Here is a 19,690-nt window from a genome sequence, read left to right on the forward strand (position 1 = left end):
TGATCCTTTACAAACCTTGTCACTGCTTCTTCATCCACTCCACTTGGAGTATAGGACTGAAACTATGTAGGGTAGTTAAGTGGTTGGCATATAATTACAGTAACATTGGAACTTTTTGGGGGCACATATTTGTGGATTTCTTTGAATAATTGTCCAAAATGGGGTATTTGAGGAATTTTAGTTCATCATTTTTCTCATATGCTGCTTGAAGAATTTGATTGAGATGTTGTAGCCTAATAGGTGGCTGATGTGCAGTAAGGTTTTATTTTTCACCTTTCACCCATTTTTGGGAAATATTTGTTGTAAAAATTGTTATTGATATTGGTTTTATATTGGTTGGAAAATTGTATGAAAATTTTGTAAGCTTGCTATGAGGTCAATGTAGCTGTGCTCTAAGGTTCTTACTTTCTATTTGGTCATTTTATAGGAGAATGTCATGAACATTTTTTTAGAAAGGGATATTTTGTGAATCATTATTCTCTTCTCATAACACATGTTGGAGGATTCTATAGAAACATCATTGGCCAGATATGTGATCGGTGTTGATCTGCAGTAAGGTTTTAACTTTTTTCATTTGGGAAAAATTATTGAAAATTGTCAGAAAGGGAGTATTTTGAGAATTCAGTTTGTCATGACTTCTTTCTCAGTTCGAAGATTTTGCTGAAACTTTGTTAGCTGGAGCTACAGTAAGGTTTTACTTTCCAACTACTGCATTAGCTCAGTTTGGTGACATTTCTTTTATATAATGGTCATACATTGGGAAATTGGTTTATCATTGCTTCTGCTCCCACATCAGTTGGAGGATTGTATTGAAACATTGTAGGCTATGATTGGTGTAGATGCACAAAGTGTTTATTTTTCCTGGTCCATTTTGGGGGAAATTTCTTAATAACTGCTGAAAAGGGGTAATGTGGAAAGTCATATTGTCATTGCTCCTTCCATGCTGCTTTTAGGTTTGTATTGAAACTTTGTAGCCTAGGTATGTAATTGCCCATTTCTTTGTCAAATTTCATTGTAAAAATTGTTAAACAAAGTGGAATTTTGAGAAATAAGCTCGTTATCCCTACACTTCAGCAAATATCAGTGATATTGGCATTGACTTAATGAAGGTCTTTGCAGCTGTTGTTCAGTTTGTTTGTCCATCATTCTCTCCATTCATGATGATAATATTATTGATTCTCAGCACCAGAGGTCTCCAATCCCCAGCTGTCTTTGTATCATGGCTTACTAGTTTGTTAATAATAATAATAATATTAATCATAATCATAATAGTAATGACTTTATTTAGCTCATTCGGTCAACTGACCGATCTTCCATGAGGCCTTGAAGTTATTCCATGAGGCCATGAAGTTATTTAAGTCAATATAAAAAGATTTCATATTTTCCAATTTTCAGATTGTTTGAATGAAATTTTTCTATATGCAGTGCTGGATACCACTCACAATGTCATTCTATATGTTCACATATATAGTTACAATTCTAATTTCTTTTTCAGTGACATGGATGTGGAGCCATTAATCAAAGATCTGGAGGAACTATGGGAAGCATTTCTAAGTTCATTATCCTCCAGTGTATCTGACTACCTGAGTATTGAACATCTTGGGCTCATCTTGAGAAAACTGGCTGAAAAAGGTAATATAAAACCATGATAGCTGCAATTGCTAGGACAATTGAACCAATTAATGCTAAAATACCCAGTACCAAATAACTTGGCACAGAAGAAATAAGTAACTTCCATACTTGTACTGCAGCACTGTTAAATACAAGATAGAATGAATAAGAACATAATGTGTATTTTGTCTTTGGTAAATTTAAGAATGAAATGTTGTCACAGTTTCATTTTCAATCATACTTTGCACAAACGTCGTAAATATGTTAATGACATCATGGCCTTTGACAGATTCTGTAATTAATGACATTTGCACATATGAATGAACTGATCTTGAGTCTGATTGGCTGAGCTTATATTTCTCATTAGATTTGATTAAAAATGGTATTATCCAGATCTTGGTATGATTGGTTGCTTATATTTCTTATTGATTAAAAACAAACCTATTAGATATGGTTATATAATCAAGTCTTCAATGAGTTTGTTTATTAATATTGTTGTCATTATCTTCAGAAAAAACTTTTGAGCTTGAGTAAGTAATGTAAGTAATATTCAAAATAGCAGTGCTTGAGAAGTTTATTTTAAACAAGTACCAGAAATCAATTATTCTTCCGAGTATCCTTTGTATTTTTACTTCCAATTCTAGCAATCAGTTCTTAATTTGTCTGTTCATACATACATAAAGGGATGGTTACAGACAAACAGTATTAGCAAAGTTTTAAAGCCATAATTGGCTAAATCAGGTAACATAATATAAACATGTTCATTTTCATATTTTTCAGAAGAAATACATATTGAGCGACAATTTCCACCAAGTTTTGTTCAAAGGGAACCAAACTTAATTGTTTGTTCAAAAGGTATGGTAGATCTAGTAGCTCTTGGCTATGATACCTAGTATGGCTGAAACACTGTAAAGAGGGTTCAAAATAAAATAGTCATTTTGATGTACATATCCTTTCAACATCTTTCATATTTGGGGTAGTAGTACATTGTACATTTGACAAAATTTAAATTGTGGGTACCATCCTTTACTCTGGTTTATTGTCTTTTTATTGTATATTTAATTCAGTCTTCACTAATGCCTCAAGATGTTGGTAATGTTATATTTAGGCTCTTACAAAACACAACAAGAAAAGAGTGAATACAACAGGCTTGTAAAATTCAACAAACAATTTATTTCCCTAGAAAAAGAAGGTAAAAGTGAGAAAAAGAACTTGTGGTTCTACGAATCAAATCCAAAAATAATCTAAGAGTTAAAAAATAGAAGTCCAGGTGATAAAAAATTCTAATGAAACTGAGTTTAAATACTGATGAAATCCAAAATGGAAGGCAATGATGTATGCTGTGGTCAGCATCGTTCTGATGTGTCAGCAGTTTTTTGTTGAATCACAGAAATAATATTCCAATAATTGAATGGTGTGTAAATTTTGATAACTGTCTTTGTCCAAGAATTAATTTAGAGCACAAATATTTCCAGGGAAAAATAATCTCTTAGAATCTAAATAATTTGAAGAAAACAAAAATAATTGCCCCAAAAAACTGGTTACAACATAAAACACTTGGGCTTCTCCAGTGTTAATGCACAGAATGACTATTCTTTCTCAAAACATCGATAATAAATCTAGCTATGGTGTAAAACAGATGCCCGGATGCAGGTCAGTCCTTCAGAAAAATCAGAGTTTGAAACACTTGCTACATGTTATTTGTCATGTGCTCCAAGTATGGCCTTGATTTCACTTTATGAATTTTACTATGAGAAAGAATAATAAAAAAATGATAAAGTTGTTTACTTCAACTCTCACTGATTCCTGAATCAAGGTCAAGAACTAGGTCAGCATTAGATACAAAGTTTCTATTATTAGTGTTTACGATAAACAGTCAGGTCAAACTGAACTGAATTTCTGGAAAATGAATTTCTGGAAAATGTCAAATCTAGTAAATAAAATTGCATTACAATAACATGTAATGGAATAAAAAAAAATTAAACAAACCAACAAACCATTAAATTAAATCAATTATAAATTCAATCAAATATACATAGCAGTAAATATGACCATAGAAGGCAGCATAGAATACTCACCCTACCTGTATAGCAGGCACATTGTGTGTATGATTGGACAGTTGTCACATTTGTTGTTGTGCCCTTATGAGGTTTGGTATTTGGCTTAAAGTCACCAGGATTATAGAGCCAGGAAGGACGCTCCCACTTTATACTTTCATCACTGGAAGGAAAAATTAATTTCCAGAAGGTAAAATAGGTATAGTGGATTAGGAAGTTGCTGCTTTTAATAAAGGAATCTCTGACACAGATTAGGATGGTGTCATCTTCTGAGATGGAGGTATTCTTTACACTTCCCATCATAGGGAATTTGCAGCCACCATTAGTAAGCACCAACTTCCAGATGCATGGAAGTGCAGTACCATTTTGATGAAGTACACCACAAATTAAATCAAGAGATCTAATTTGTAAGAATTAAATTTTCTAACAAGAGACTTGCCTGCATCATCTGACCAGTCAATGTCATTTATTTGGGAAGAAAGATATTTGGCCCAACAGAAATGAATATCATGGTGGACATCCTATATTCTAGGAGTAGTAAAAGCCAGATTCTCAGATTCTAGAATTCTAGATATATCTGGAAAATTATTATGGCTGAAATTTGGAATGAATATTCCTTTGAATATGCTTTCCAAACTGTAACCTATATTGTTTCCACAGCAGTAATGCTATATTCATAGCATTTTTTCTGAAAAGTAAATGTGGACTTGAGTTCTCGAACAAAGTCCAGTTTTGATCAAACTATGACATGTGCTTTATATCTTCTACTTGAATGTCCAATTTAGATCACATTTAATGAGAGAATTTTTATACTCATGATCCTGATCTGTATATTCACACAATCAGTACGAAACCTAGGTGTTACTCTGGACAGTACTCTAACATTGCACCAACATGTCATGAACATATGCAAGGCTGCATATCTTGAGCTGAGATGCATCAGCTCCATTCGCAAATATCTTTCAGTTGATGCCACTAAAACACTTGTGTGTTCATTAGTACTTTCAAGACTGGACTATTGTAACTCAATTCTGTCTGGTTCATCTCAATTTCTACTCCAGAAACTTCAAAAAGTTCAAAACAAAGCAGCTCGGATCATACTTAGAGTACCAAGATCAGAGCACACCTCCCCGCTGCTCTGTACCCTACACTGGCTATCCATTCGATTTAGAATCAAACACAAAATTTGTTCTCTGTGCTACATTTCGCTGTCGGACTCCAGTCAAACATACCTATCCGACCTCACCCATGTGTACACACCAGCAAGATACTGACACTCCTCTTATGACAATCATATGCTCATTATTCCCACTATGAAAACAAAGTCATATGGAAAGTGTTCTTTTGCATACCAGGCCCAGCAACATGGAATGAATTGCCCACTGAGACACAAAGACACAGTGATCCCATTCAAGAGGGCTCTTAAAACTCACTTATTTTGACTGCAAAAACAAACTTAAAGACCTAATAATGTTTCCTACTTTAAATATTTTCAGCATGTTTTTTATGTTTTCTAATTTTTATGGTGTTTGTTTTTGTAATCATATCATTATATATGCTTTTTTATGTTATAGGTGTTGTTAAATGTTGTAAAGCACTTAGAACTTCTAAAGATTAGGCGCTATACAAAGTCCTCATTATTATTATTATTATTGTTATTATTATTATATCAGTATTTTGTTACTAAATTGTATAAACAATTGGTGCATTGTAATTTTGATCCAGCTGGACTGGATGTATATTTAAATTAGACTTTAAACAGGTAAATGGTCTTATGCACCTTTTGTTACTGGTCAGTTTGTCTTTCAGCTGAAGTCTTATCTACTGTCCTGTCCATCTACATGATGGATCAACAACCTCTGCCTAAAGCAGATGAGGTTCTAATGTGTACACCTCAGACAACACTTGATCAGGTAAAGATTATATTGAATAAGGGATATGTTTTTGTCCCTATTGTGTGCAAAATAAATATTGATATTGACTCTATCTGAATGTTTTTTTTTTAAATACAAGTAAAACTTCCCTATTTTTATGTTATTGATTTATATTTCAGGAAAAAATGACCTTTGAATATGGGCTGGTTTTGGAAACAGCAGAATAAATGGCTAGTTTTGAAAGTTCAGACTCCAGATTAGATATGATCACAGTCTTGCTCCACAAGAGTATCACCAGATTGTAAATATCAAACTTATATCCAAAATATCATCATGGAGCAAGGTTGAACATGTAGCTAAAAGCTAAAATATAAATCAGATTTTTTTCTATTTAACATTGGCATTTTGTTGTTGTTTCACTGTTTCTACATAATTCTCACTGCACATAAAAAAGAAAAATCTGCAGTTTCTACTTTGTCATATTTTATTCCTACTAGAATTGTACTCTTAAATATTCAGAAGAAACATCAGATCAATATGCATTCATTCACTCATTCATTCATTCATTCATTTCAAAATTTTAATTTACCCTGCATGTGGCTTAGTTGTTTGGTACCATTGGGCATATGGAAAGAAGCAAAAGAAGACTGGGGCCTGTAATAAGTAGCATTTTGTTCTTTAACCCTTTACCTCATAGAGCATGCTATAAATAGAACACCTGTTACCTAGTCGACAACATACGCATAGTCCTGCCTGTGAACTGTTAAGCAATGTAGTGTATGTTACGTTTAACAGCAGTTTTAACCATTTTACATTTTTGGTATACATCTCTCATATATGGAAAAATTTAAAAGTAAAGTCCGATTGTTGTATCTGTGTAATTATTTTTCATGGAAGAATTTTTTATACGCTTTAAAATCGAGAGAGAACTCATTCACCGTCATGTCAGTGAGGCCACATGACCAACTGTTGCTGCCATTTCCCATACTCGAAATTTACTTGTTTTTTGTCTGCGTCTACATCACTAAGTCATCTGAATTTGATAATCAATAAAAACTAATTGCTGCCTACATAAATATCAGAGCCTTTACCTAAGTTCTTGAATCTTTCATAGTTTTGATTCTAATTGTGAAAACTTCGTAAGTACTGAATGAACTCTGCAACCGCCATTTTGGAGAGTGGAGATTATGACCCAGTTACATTAAATAGCAGATATCGACCAGAGCATAAACAATGACCATGTGATCTGACATAATTGTCATTTGAGGAAATGAATGTAGTATCTAATAGAGGGTTTTCCCCGAAGGTGGCGCTTCAAAAACCTGCTTAAAATGGCTGATGTTTACAGCAGACATCAAAAGGCACTTCCATGCGAATGGAGTAGAGGTGTCCAAAGGCGCTTGCATGAGGTAAAGGGTTAAATGGATGAAATCTTTAGACAACTGAACAGTACCAAAATACCACCTGCTTTTCTGTAATTTTGCATCATTTTCATAGTTACATTGCTTAACAGTTAACAGGCAGGCCTATGCATATGGAGTCAAATAAGTAACGGGTGTTCTGTTTATAGTGCGCTGCACTTTGTAACTATGCTCTATGAGGTAAAGGGTTAAGACATTGATTATGAAAAGAAGAAATGCTAGGAGCCTGCCTAATCTCACTGGGAATGTTGTTTCATACCAGTGGACCAGTATATTAAAAACTTTTTTTAAACAATTCCTTCTTTGTCCTTGGTATAATGTAATTTTTACTTCTTATGGACCTTAAATTTGGAGTACCATCAGCATCTCTTTGGTGAAAGATATTGCTTAGATAGATAGAATGGCTTTTCTGGATACTTTATACATCAGTTTGGCCTTTTAAGAAATATTCTTTCGTGTATTGTTAAAACCTTTATATTATTCATTGCATCCTGAAAATTGTCTATACATTGATCTAGAATTAAATGGCAAACCCTCTTTTGGAGTCTTAAAAGTGTTGTTATGTTTGAATTAGAGGTATTACCCCAAATTACATTAAAGTAGTCCAGATATGGCTGAATATAACTTTTATAAACGATGACCCCATACTGAAGAGGAATGTGTGCTTTGATTTTCCTCAGTAGCCAAAAATAAGAATTAACATTTTTTGAAACATGTTTAATGTGAATAGAGCAAGTAAGATTGTTTACTATGAATACACCAAGAATTCTGTCTTGAGAGGTCATATTAAGGCTCACATTGTCAAATAGAACTTGGAGTTTGTCGCTATCTAGCCTTGCTCAGTTTTGTTGTGTTGTAACTAGTAGGGCTTTTGTTTGTTTCTGTATGTATGATCATACTGTTTTCCTTGCACCATACTGGAAGTCTGTTGAGAGTATCTTGTAAGTTATTTTCAAATACAATTTTGGTTTTACCCATCTCAGACAGTGTAGGATCATCTGCATAGAGGTCAGTGGAAGAAAGTGAAGTTCCAATCTTAAGAGGTAATCGTTGATAAATAGATTGAATAACAGAGGTCCAAAGATAGAGCCCTGTGTTACTCCACAATTAATATTTTTACTTTCAGAAAGTTGACCATTTAAAGATACTTTTTGCACTCTATCGGTTAAGGAGTAAACCAGTTTAGGGAGTTTTCACTGCATTGATAGATTTTTAGTTTTCGAGCAAAATTTCATGGTCTACAAGATCAAAAGCTTTACGAAAATCAACCATAATAGTGCCTACCATTTCTCCATGAATAAAGAATATCATGATTAACAACCAATTTTTATTTATCTAAGCAGTAGTCCATCTGTTCATCATGGAGACCAACGCTGTCACACAGGAGTGGTTTTCTCAGAACCCTGATTGTTTGATGAATTAAGTTAATGGTTGATAGGTGCATGAAAAGATTGTCATGAACATGTTTTTCGTTTTTTTTGGACAAAGTTGGTAAGAAAGTTATGGGTCTGTAGTTGCTGACATCTTCTTTGCTGCCTGGCTTATGAATGGGGGTAAAATAGTTCTGACAATTTCTAATGATGAAGCACAGAGGTGGATATGCTGAGAGCACATATGAAGCTATGCTGTCATATTATATTTGTACTAGCCCTAAGGAGATGTGTTCCAATATTATTTAGGCCTGTTGTTTTAATTGTCTCAATAGTTTGAATTTTTTCATTTGATAGTGTTAAAAAAAAGTCTGTTTTGGCTACAAATTTTCTCAGAACTGAAATTTCTTAGGTCATTAAAATTGGAGTTTATAATGGGATTCTTATTTTGGAAGTTATACTTACAAAAAATTGAATTAATTTGTTATTTCAACATCATCATCAATGATCTGGCTTTCCTGGTTAAGTTGTTGGATTTTAGAGGATCGGAAATATTTTTCCCTGCACCTAGTTTGTTAAAAACATTTTGCATAGAAAATTCTTATTGCAATTAATTTTTATAAAGCTGACTGATAGTAATTTTTCTTTGCCCCTTTGATCATTTTGGTTACTTTATTTCTCCAAGTTTTGTAATGTGCTTGTTGACCAACAGATTTGTAATAATCAATTTTTCAGATCTTCTAGAATGCCAGGAATTAACCACTCAGATTGTTGTTGACCAACTGATTTGAAATAATCACAGTTTTTCAAAGTGTCTAGAATGCCAGGAATTAACCAGTCAGATTGTAAATCCTTTTTCACTCGTATGTGATTTCAAAGGTTCATGTTAATCTACCACTTGCAAACTGTGATGGTTCCATATATCAAGAGCATCATGCAGTGAGTGAACATTGCCTTTGAAGAGCTATTTCTTTGCTTTTGAAACAAGAAAATATTTTGTTGAAAAAGACGTTGTAGTGTAAAAAATGATCATCTTGAAATGTATTATTATTATATATATATATATATATATATATATATATATATATATAGTGTCTACCAATAGGAGTGATGAATATTTCATTTTTCAAAGATAATATAAAAACAACCCATTTGGGAAAAATAATAGTATAACTGTTGCACATAAGTAGTCAAAAGAATATTAAATCATTTTTATACAAAGATACATAACTTTTAAGGGCTTATCAAAATTTAAGACGACCCTTTTATCAAAAGCTTTCTTCAACATACACAGCTTTTAAATTATTATTCTGTAAGTGAAAAGGAGTTACATGCAAATGTATAATGTATATTTTTCTTCTTTAAATACATTACCCAATCATAATACCTTGGGAGAACTACTACTACCTCACAAATCCTGCCTTCCCAGAAAATAATTTTAGTCAAGGGGTGCTAAAAGTTGTCAACTGACTTTGGTGACATTCAGGCAGAGTGATCTCCCCTTGGCATAAGGCTTGGTGGCAAAACCCATGAACCACCCAGTTACTACTGTCGCTGTTGCCAAGAAGCATGGTCTCATCATGAGAGGCATTGCAAAAGGCAGAATTTTCTTGGAAGATATGCCATTACAAGTTGGGGGAGTTTTTCACTTCTGAGGAAAGTATATACTCCAGCTATATTTACAATTTTTTCTCTTGCTATACCAACAAAGTTCTGCCTTTACAGTTTTCTAGCACTTTGTCATCATCACAAATTTAGCTACTTGCAAGGGTTGCCTAAGTGACTTTACATTAAATTCAGGCTATAATTATTTTATGTACATGCAAGTCTCTAGCACTTGTAAAAAAAACTCTTGATATATATATGTACATGTAATTCCATTATGAACATGTACAGGTGAGTATCTATAAGTTAAAAATATTACCTATTAAAGACTGAATCCACTTGGGAAAAGCCAAAATAATGTACAGGATATCCAATAATAGCGCTTCTGAATATTTACAATCACTATTCCAGTATAGGCTACCTGGCAATATTTCCCACCTGCAATCCATATTTACCAAACAGTTTAATATTCCCAAACCAAATAAGGAATTGTTCAAAAAAAGTTTCCAATACTCTGGAACTTTGCTCTGGAATAGGATTCCAGTTGAAATTAGAAATGCCTGCTCTCTTCCCGTCTTCCAAACCCAATATATCCAGAGGCTTCAGAGATGCAGCTAAAATAAATAAATTTCTTTGTATGAGGGCCTCAAGGTAGATTAGTTCTTAACTAATTGTGTTACCCTCTTTAAATAAAGTCATTGTTATTATTATTATTATTATAAGTGATGTCATCAGTTCTAGACTATTTCATATCAAGTTTTCATTATTTTACGCTGGAATTCTGCACTCCTCCAGCTCCATCCACTACATGGACCAGAGCTCCAGCATCTGTGAATATTATGACAAAAAAGGAAGAAACCAACTTAAATTGCTTCTGGAGTCTGGGAGAGTTGCAGACATTCTTTATTGCCTTCATCATCATTTACAAGATCCAAGCATCAACTGACTTTTCTTCTTGCAAAAGTAACTCTCATCAGACTTTTGTCAGTGGTTTTACCTTTGCCATACACCTTTATTTCCTTCAAAACCCCAATTTTGTACCGTGATATCGTTGCTTTTGGCATGACAAAGCCATGCTCCATATGTATGGTGTACACAGTATGATAGCCGTAGGTTCTATTTTGGACTTTGTCTCTATGGCTGCCTTCCAACAGGTGGAGCATAGCTTATCCTCTCCCACTTTGAATAATTCAGGGAATTGGTCTCAAGAATGACCTGAGTACTGAACAGAGAAGCTCTTTGACCATTAATGTAACTGCAGCTATAAATTGATACAGTTTTTGGAACAAGACTCTGTGCTCTCTACCTACATTTTCCTTAAGGATAACCATAAGGCCAAACTTGGAGCACAGCCTTTATCCTCTAACCCTTTATTTGCAACCATAGAATTGATACATGGATATTACAGGAAATTAACAAAAGAACACACAGGCCACACATAGGGCACAAACCTTTATTTTTACACTCCCATCAAAGCTGTACCTGGCAAAAGCCACAGTTCTCACAAACCGAAGCAGATAAAACAGAGAGGGTCCTATCATTCACTGCATCATTTGTCCACCTGACAGCCTCCTCCTCCCAAAAAATGATGATGTTTCCACTCAACTCTTTCCACACATCCTGGTAGGATGGAAGGCTCCAGTTCTTTGTTGAATGGGACTAGATTTTTCACTATGATTCATGGACTCGACAAGTGTTTCTTGAGGGACTTTGGGTCACTTTCAACACCACTCGTCCTTCGCTGTCCAGTGTCCCAACAATTACAAACATCCCAGTGGACCCATTCAGTGCGATCACAGTGGCTGCATTATAAAGAAATAAATGACCTTCTTCACAAAAGGGTTACCATAGTAGAACTCATTCAAAACATATTCCCCAGGGTTTTATTCCATGATTTTCTTGGTCCCAAAGGCAAACAGTACTCTGCATCTGGCCATCGACCTAAGTGCTCTCAATCAATTCATTCATGCCCCAGGGTTTTCAGTGGAAACACCACAGTGCATTTCGAATGCCATCCAAGAGGGAGACCTCACAATCAATGTGGACTTAAAAGACATATCTTCATTTACAAGGCTTCCAATCAGTTTCTCTGATTTTCCTACAGTGACATTGTATCAAGAGTGATCCTGTTTAGACTCAACATCATCTCCTGGATTTTCACTCATCTGATAAACTGAATAATGGTGCATGTCCTGAACATTTCTATGATGACATAATTATGTTACCTGGAAAACATTCTTCAGAAACATCATGTGAGTTGTACCTTAGAACATGATATTATAACCCTTGTTACACTGCTTAAAAATCTGGGTTTCTTCATCACAAAGCAAAAATCTGACCATCTCAACAATTTTGTTCACCTAGGTATGGGGTTCAATACACAGAGAAACAGTTCTCCCTCTGGAACAAGCATTGAAAATCCAAACCATGGTGGCTTCTTTACTTTTGAGGAAAACTCTATCTGCATGGGAATTCCTTTGCCTACTAGGCTTGCTCAACAACACATTGGACCTCATTGTCTTAGGTTGACTTATATGTACCCGTTGCTAAAGATTCTTGGAGGCCAAATGTTTGTCCATTGGACCAACTCCTCACCATCTGCATACAACTGAGGCATCATCTATGGAATTGATTGGGGCAACCTTACTTGGTTCACGCCAGGTACAGCTCCACAAGTACAACCACCAGGGATTACAGTATGTATGAATGCAAATCAGGAAGGATGGGGAGCCCATATACTACCATTCTTTTGGGAAGCCAGTGGTGTATTGTCTTCTCAGGAACAACTTTGTCATATAAATATATATTCTGGAGATGAAAATGATTGTGAAAGCCTTTTTTCTGGTGACAGGAATATTTAATGCTACTGGAGTCCTCATTCTGTCTGAAAACTCTACAGTGACGACTTATCTCAAATGGCAAGGAAGAACCAGATCCCTAGACCTTGTATCCTGGTGTGGGACTTTATAAAGTGGTATTGTCAACAACAAATCCACATACAAATTTGACATATCCCGGGACACCTTAACGTATTAGCCTAATTCTTTGTCCTGGAACAGTCAACTAAAACAGATTGATCCCTTTGTTTTCGCTCAGATATGTACCCAAAGAAACCAAGCATTGGTGGACCTGTCTGTCACATGGTGGAATACCAATCTCCCAAACTTTGTCTCCAGTCCCTGGGCCCAAAAGCCTGGGCAGTCAATGCTCTTTTGATAGATTGGACTGGTCTGGATGCATATGTCTACCCTCCAACACCTCTGATTCCAAAAGTGATACAGAAAGCAAGAGAATCAGTGTCACCTCATCCTCATTGCATCACTCAAATGGTAGAAGTCATGGATAAATGATCTCATCAATCATGCAGTGGAAATTTCTTGAAACATTTTGGATTTTCCCCATGTACTCAAACAACTGCAGTGACAACTGTTGTTCTGTCCCTACCGAGGCCCTCAGGAATAAGCAGTTTTTACAACTCGTTGTGGAGAGAATTGCTCAAGTAAGAAGGCCCTCCACTCTGAAAGCATACAAAGGCAAATGAAACATTTTCAGACAGTGGTGCACATCTTTCCAGGCATCTATTCTGCAAATAGCTAATTTTCTCCTCTGGCTCTTTGAAGAGAAATAGCACTGAGTACAATTTTTTTTTACCTATGATTACTGCTATCTTTCTTCGTCATAGAAGAAAAAAGATGAACTTATCTGACCTCATCTCCAGCTTGGAGTATACATGGCCAAATATGCTAGCCCTGTGACCAAAGTGGAACCTATCTTGGGAACTAGCCTGGCTGAACAAGATACCATTCAAATAATTTTTAAAGGCATTTCTTGCTCACTTTTCATACAAGACCTGCTTCCTCATGGCATTAGTGACTGCAAGCAGAATTTGTGAAGTACGTTACTTATCATCAGATCCACATTACATGCAGTTCCAACAAGACAGGTCAGTTTTACTCATGATGACATCCTCTTTCATTGCCAAGAACAGGCTTCCTTCCATGGATCTGATTCTTTCTAGTCTGGACACATCAGCTTAAGGCCACCTGCAAGACTCAGTTTGGGCTTTGAAGTAGTATCTTAATATAATAGAGCCACTGCATTGAGGGCAGTCACACTTATTTTTACCTCTCAAGAAGGAACAGGAGGATATATCAACAAAGACTCTCATCCTGGATGAAGTGGGTTACTTGCTCTTAATATTGAGAAATAAATTCAGCTAAATGAACATATTATGCATTTCCGTTCAGAAGATTAGAGCAGTTGCCACTAGCATAGCATTTGACTGAAACTTGTCTCTTAAGCCGACATAGTTCCGGACATGGAATGGAGATCTGAATCCACATTTTCTTTTTATCTTCGAGATCTGTCATCCCAAAGGGCCCAGTTTGATCTGGTAGGACCTATATCCTCAGCTCAATAGGTCGAATGACAGCATCTTAAGACTCACCTTCATGACTTCTGCTGGATTTATGGAAAAATTGTTCTCTATTAGAAGCTTTTCCTCGACAGATGGAGCCCTCTCCAGACAGGCTACCTAGAGGCTGTCTCGCATACCTTAGGGGACTCGAGATGGTATCTCTGGGGTAAGCGGAATATACACCTCCCTCCACCTCATACCTATTCTCCTCAAGAATACTAAACAAATCATAATGCACATACACCCACCTTGCCTCGCCACAGTTACATCCATAAAGAGCATGCCCTATGCTCCAGAAGTAACTGAAAGCTACATGGGTTTTGCAGCCTAGCCTTATACCAAAGGGGAGATCACTCTACCCAACCAACACATCAGCAAACAACGTTTAGCTCCCTTTAGCTATCATTATTATCTGGGAATGTTGGATTTGTGAGGTAGTAGTTCTCTTAAGATATTATGATTGGGTAAGTAAAGTAAAGTAACATATTACCAGGACAAATTAGTATTTCAGTAGTTATAGTATCTTACATCTAGTGATACATATGTAATTTAGTACATGGTCATATGTGAAATTCAGATGTTATGGAATAGTCTTAAAATAGAAACAGATTTTCTTAGCCAAGAATGTTTTTTGATTCTGTTTAGTAAGGGTAATAAAAGATCCTTGAAAAAATAAACTTCATCCATGAAAAATCTGGGAAAATACATGGAAATTGTTTACTTAAAAAAGAAATGGACACCCGCTTGTTGTATATGTAGTGTTATACCAAGATTCATTATGCTTAATGAGGGGATACCTCTTAATGAGAACTCCATACTAAAAACAATTATTGCAAAAGTAGGCCACAATGATGCAGTTTTCATGCTACATTCACATGAGTTCAGTGTTAAGTACTTTTCAAACCAGAATCTTTTAAACTGGATGATTGTATGCATTTCCTTTAGTACAACACCCAACCAACTCAAGATTTTTACTGTGACCTAGATGTCATTTTACTTATGCTAAGTTTTTGCATTTAGCTCATGATCAAATTAGTTTTTTTTTCAATTACTTTACTGGTCATACACCAAGAAAGCCTTTGGGATGACCTGATGTCTTCTATCTGTAAGCACAAGTTTGTCATCCTTGCTCCTCCTAAACTACTTGGAGGATTGCCATGAACATTACAGACACATTCATCACAAGGTCTAATTGGTTTTAATGATGATGGTCCTGACCAGTTTTCCAATATAACCTCCAAAGTGGCCATGTTAAAAGTCTTGGTTGCTTCTCTACCTGAATGGTTGGTCAATCAGCATGAGGGTTTCACTGAAAGACTTCTCATAATGTCCGGATGGTCCTAATTGAAAACGGTGCCAATGAGAGATCCAGTAAAACCACTGTAGCAGTCGTCTTGAAAATTGTGCTATTGCTACTCATCTTGAATGGAAAATTGTATCATCATGTCAGTTCACTTTAAGGCTTCTTATGATGTATATGTGCTCTTGAATACAAATGTTATCCAGTATGATTTCATCGCTGGCCATGTTGAAAATCCTACTCCTACTTCCTAGATTGGAAGCCATATTATGTTTTTACTATAAGACTCATGATATCTAATTGGTAATATATTAAAACGGCAATGGTCTGAAAAATAATGTATGGCGGCTATCACGAAAATTGTAATATTGCTTCTCCTAAATGGAAAGTTACATGGGGTTTTCACCACAAGGCTAGTATCCTGAATGAAAATGGAGCTAGTCTGCTCAGGTTGAAAATCTTTTCATTAATTCTCCTGCATAGATGGTTATATTGTTATGACTCTGGTGTCTTAAGCTAAGTAAAAGGAAGAAGGAAAATGAACAAGCTTAGTAAAATGACAATTATTTCTGAGTAATTATTCAGTATTGTGATTTAAATCCTAAATCATTCTAAATGTTAGATCACAAGTCCAAAGGTATGGAATGTTCCCAATGTTCCCAATGAATTCCAATAATCTTGAATGGGATGATGTACCAGTATTTTTGATGTATCAGAATGATGTAATCCAGCATGTCTTTAGATGAATTCACAATAAACCCAAAGTAGTGTTTTAATCCAAAATGTTGAAGCATACTTTGTAATTCCAATGTATCATTTAAATAAATGAATGATTGTTTACCTTATAGATTCTAATTTCACTTGATCTAAGACACATCAGAATGCCCAGGATGTGAGTCATTTCCAATGGAATAATTTCACAAATTCATAAGCAGGGCCAGGCCTACAAGTTAGATTCAAGTAAACATCTTTTAATTAAATTGACAAAAATTTGCTAGGCCGGAACTCTACCCTCAATTGTGCTGTTGAGTCTATGCTCTTAAAATTAGTAAGAGAAAAGAGTGAAAGACAATAAGATTTGTAAAATTTAACAAATAATTTATTTCCCTAGAATACAAAGTGAAAATGAGAAAAAAGAACTTATGGTATTGTGAATTAAATCCCAAAATAATCCAAGAATTAAATGAGACACAAATCCTAGTAATTTAAAGTCCTGAATAAAATTCAGTAAAAGTTCTGAAAAAATACCCCAAACCGAAGTCAATGACATGTCTGTGGTAGCTATTAAGGTGTTGATATGTCAACAGTCTGTTTGTTGAATCACAGAAATATAATTCCAGGTGTGAATTCAGTATAAATTCCAGTGAATGTCTTTACCAAAGAACTTTATCAAAGCACTTTTGTATTTCTAGGGAAAATAATCACTTGAATTCAATAATTTGAAGAAAATAAAATTCAGCCCAACTGGTCACAACATAATACAACTTTAAAGTGCTTGATGTTAAGGCATGAATGACCAAGTCCTCACAATTATGAGATTATGTATAGTTCTCTACTTGACCTCGGGTCACAATTAGCATTTTCTAAGAAAAAAACACATTAAATAATGGGAAATAACCCTCTATAATGATCCTGATTTTACAAAATCAAAATCATAACTTGTAAAATTAAGTTAGTAAAGTCCAAACCCTGACCCAAATAAACATATTTCCTTCTTGTATTAATAAAGATCCTGTTTTTAAGCCCATATACATGGAGAATAATTTAGCTATGTATTAGTTGTTTACATAAAATAAGATATAATTTTTTATATAAAGTCAATCAGGTCAAGCAGAAATGAACTCAGTTTTGGACAAGGTCAAGTCCAGCATACAATGTTACATTACATTAGCATGTAATTAAATTTAAAAAAAACAAAAAAACAAACAAAATAATTAAATTAAATATACATAACACATGCAAATTAGTCAAGCATGCCATATAAATTAAATATACACAACAATATGAACGTGGGGGATTTCACCAAAAGTCTTTAAATCATAGTTTGTCTTAAATGAAAATGGTACAGATTTTATATCCAGTACAGATGTCACAATGGCTGAATTGAAAATGTCATCATTCAAAAATAGAGATGGTTTCAAAACAATGCAGCTTTAAAAAATACAGTTTTGTCTTTAAATTTGTTTAGGAAAGTAGAGTTTCATTCCCTTTAAGGGACTCTTGTTTATCTGCTGTTAAATACTGTTATACCTGTAATAATAAAACTTGTATCCTGACAATTTCTGGTCTATTATCTTAAAATTAGGTCAATATGAACTATATTTAACACTTCACAGAGTTTGGCTCAGTTTGATATTGTTACCATTCATGCTTTAATCATCTATCAAGATCTCTCTTTGTACTTTGCCCATGCCAAGTAGGATGCTATGGCCTATATTTCACATTTTACTGTGTAATGTTAATTCTTCGGCATAGAGCCCATGACTACTGCATAGGGTTTTGGCATGCAGTATGGATGCTATTAATCATGAATTAATGCCACTTGGGAATGCATGTTGAATTTGGATGTAGCTCATTATTGCCCATATTTTCTGCCTTTGGTCATGTTTTTGCATTTGCTTCATGAGCATACTAGTTAGTGGTATGTAATATGCATTCTGTCCTGCTTAGAATCGTGAAAATTGGTGAGCATATACATCTTGGTAAGTTATCCTTTTTGTAGAAAGATGTTTCTGACTTTTATTTATTCTTGAGTGACTTTGTTCAAACATTTGTGTGAAAAGTTTATTTATTAAGTGCTGTTTATGTTCTACTCACGAAACTTGATAATTGGATCATGCTCAGCTACTACTACAGTCTTAACACCAATAAAAGTCACTTTAAGCTAATTTTTCCAGACCAAATACATACAAATTTACAAATATGGTAGAGACCCTATTCCATCATGGAATGCTTTACAGTAAATGAAGACTGTTATAAGCAATAATCAGTTTTCTTTTTTTACATTCAAATTTGTCCTCAATTTAATTTTGATATTCAAAGAACAATTTGTACATTTTTTAAATTAAAAAAAAACATGTTCATTTACACATAAATCTGTAATATCTCCTCATATGCTAATTTATCATCCTTGGCATATGTAACATAGACCCAACTTGTATTTTTATTGTCTATGTATATATTATAGAACAAAGGTAAAATTACATGTCCCTGACTCACTCCATTTGTCACCAGGAAGGATTCAGATACTACACTTCCCCAATGCACATAGTACAGCTTTTTGTTGTATCAGTTAGCTAGTGTTTGAACCATAGATGCTGGTATATGATTATCGAGCAACTTCTTAAAATGTGTCCCATGATTGATGTTATTAGCATCTGAAAAACATGCCTTCTAGCTTCTAAATAACCTGCAGAAGCAGGGCTTTAAGTTTAAGTTGATAAGGCAAATCAGATTGAAAAGTGACTAGCTTACAGATCCATATTTCAGCATATCATTGCCAATTCAAAATTATAAACAAGGGAAGTAAATGCACCTGGTCTTTTGCTCTATTTTAGCTAGATGTATTCTTCATACGGACTTTGACAGACACAAGCAGCAAGATCCACTGTCTTGTGAACAGTGACCTCCTGGACTTTGAAGTCAGTGATGTAGGCGAAAGAAGATTGGAGCAGTACATGCAGGAAAACCAAAAAAGAGGTAAGAAGAGGGAGGAAGTTAAATGCTTTCTACCCTTTGAAAGATGTCTGTGAATCTGGTTTTACATGTATTTGTTTATGCATATTGTCAATATTTACTGTATCTTGCTGAGGACATAATAACTCATTATTTATTTGTGTTTGCATCTATCATTTCACTTCTCAGTTTTGCATAAATTTCAATATTGTTTCTTCTGATCCCCTAAGCTGGGAAGGTACTGGTAGGATATATTTATGGCAATAATAAATGTCAGACTGTTTATGATCTTTGTGTGGACAGTATGCTGTCTATTTAGAAACTATTTTCAGTGTCATTCTTTATTGCTAAAGGAGCAAC

At 34.7% G+C, this 19,690-nt stretch overlaps 1 protein-coding gene across 1 annotated transcript in view; it reads left to right on the plus strand.

Moving 5' to 3' along the window:
• The window catches only part of LOC149786029 (E3 ubiquitin-protein ligase rnf213-alpha-like), a 598,535-nt gene that overhangs the window by 186,559 nt on the left and 392,286 nt on the right, over positions 1-19,690 (plus strand). Inside the window, exons 24-27 of the mRNA XM_089976317.1 lie at positions 1,496-1,632; positions 2,392-2,466; positions 5,478-5,581; positions 19,213-19,354. Of these exons, the coding sequence (XP_089832443.1) occupies positions 1,496-1,632; positions 2,392-2,466; positions 5,478-5,581; positions 19,213-19,354 (458 nt within the window). The remainder of the gene's footprint in view (positions 1-1,495; positions 1,633-2,391; positions 2,467-5,477; positions 5,582-19,212; positions 19,355-19,690) is intronic.

The sequence above is a fragment of the Sinohyriopsis cumingii genome, chromosome 12 (genome assembly GCF_028554795.1).
Source record: "Sinohyriopsis cumingii isolate HCF-2022 chromosome 12, ASM2855479v2, whole genome shotgun sequence".
Taxonomy (NCBI): Eukaryota; Metazoa; Mollusca; class Bivalvia; order Unionida; family Unionidae; genus Sinohyriopsis; species Sinohyriopsis cumingii.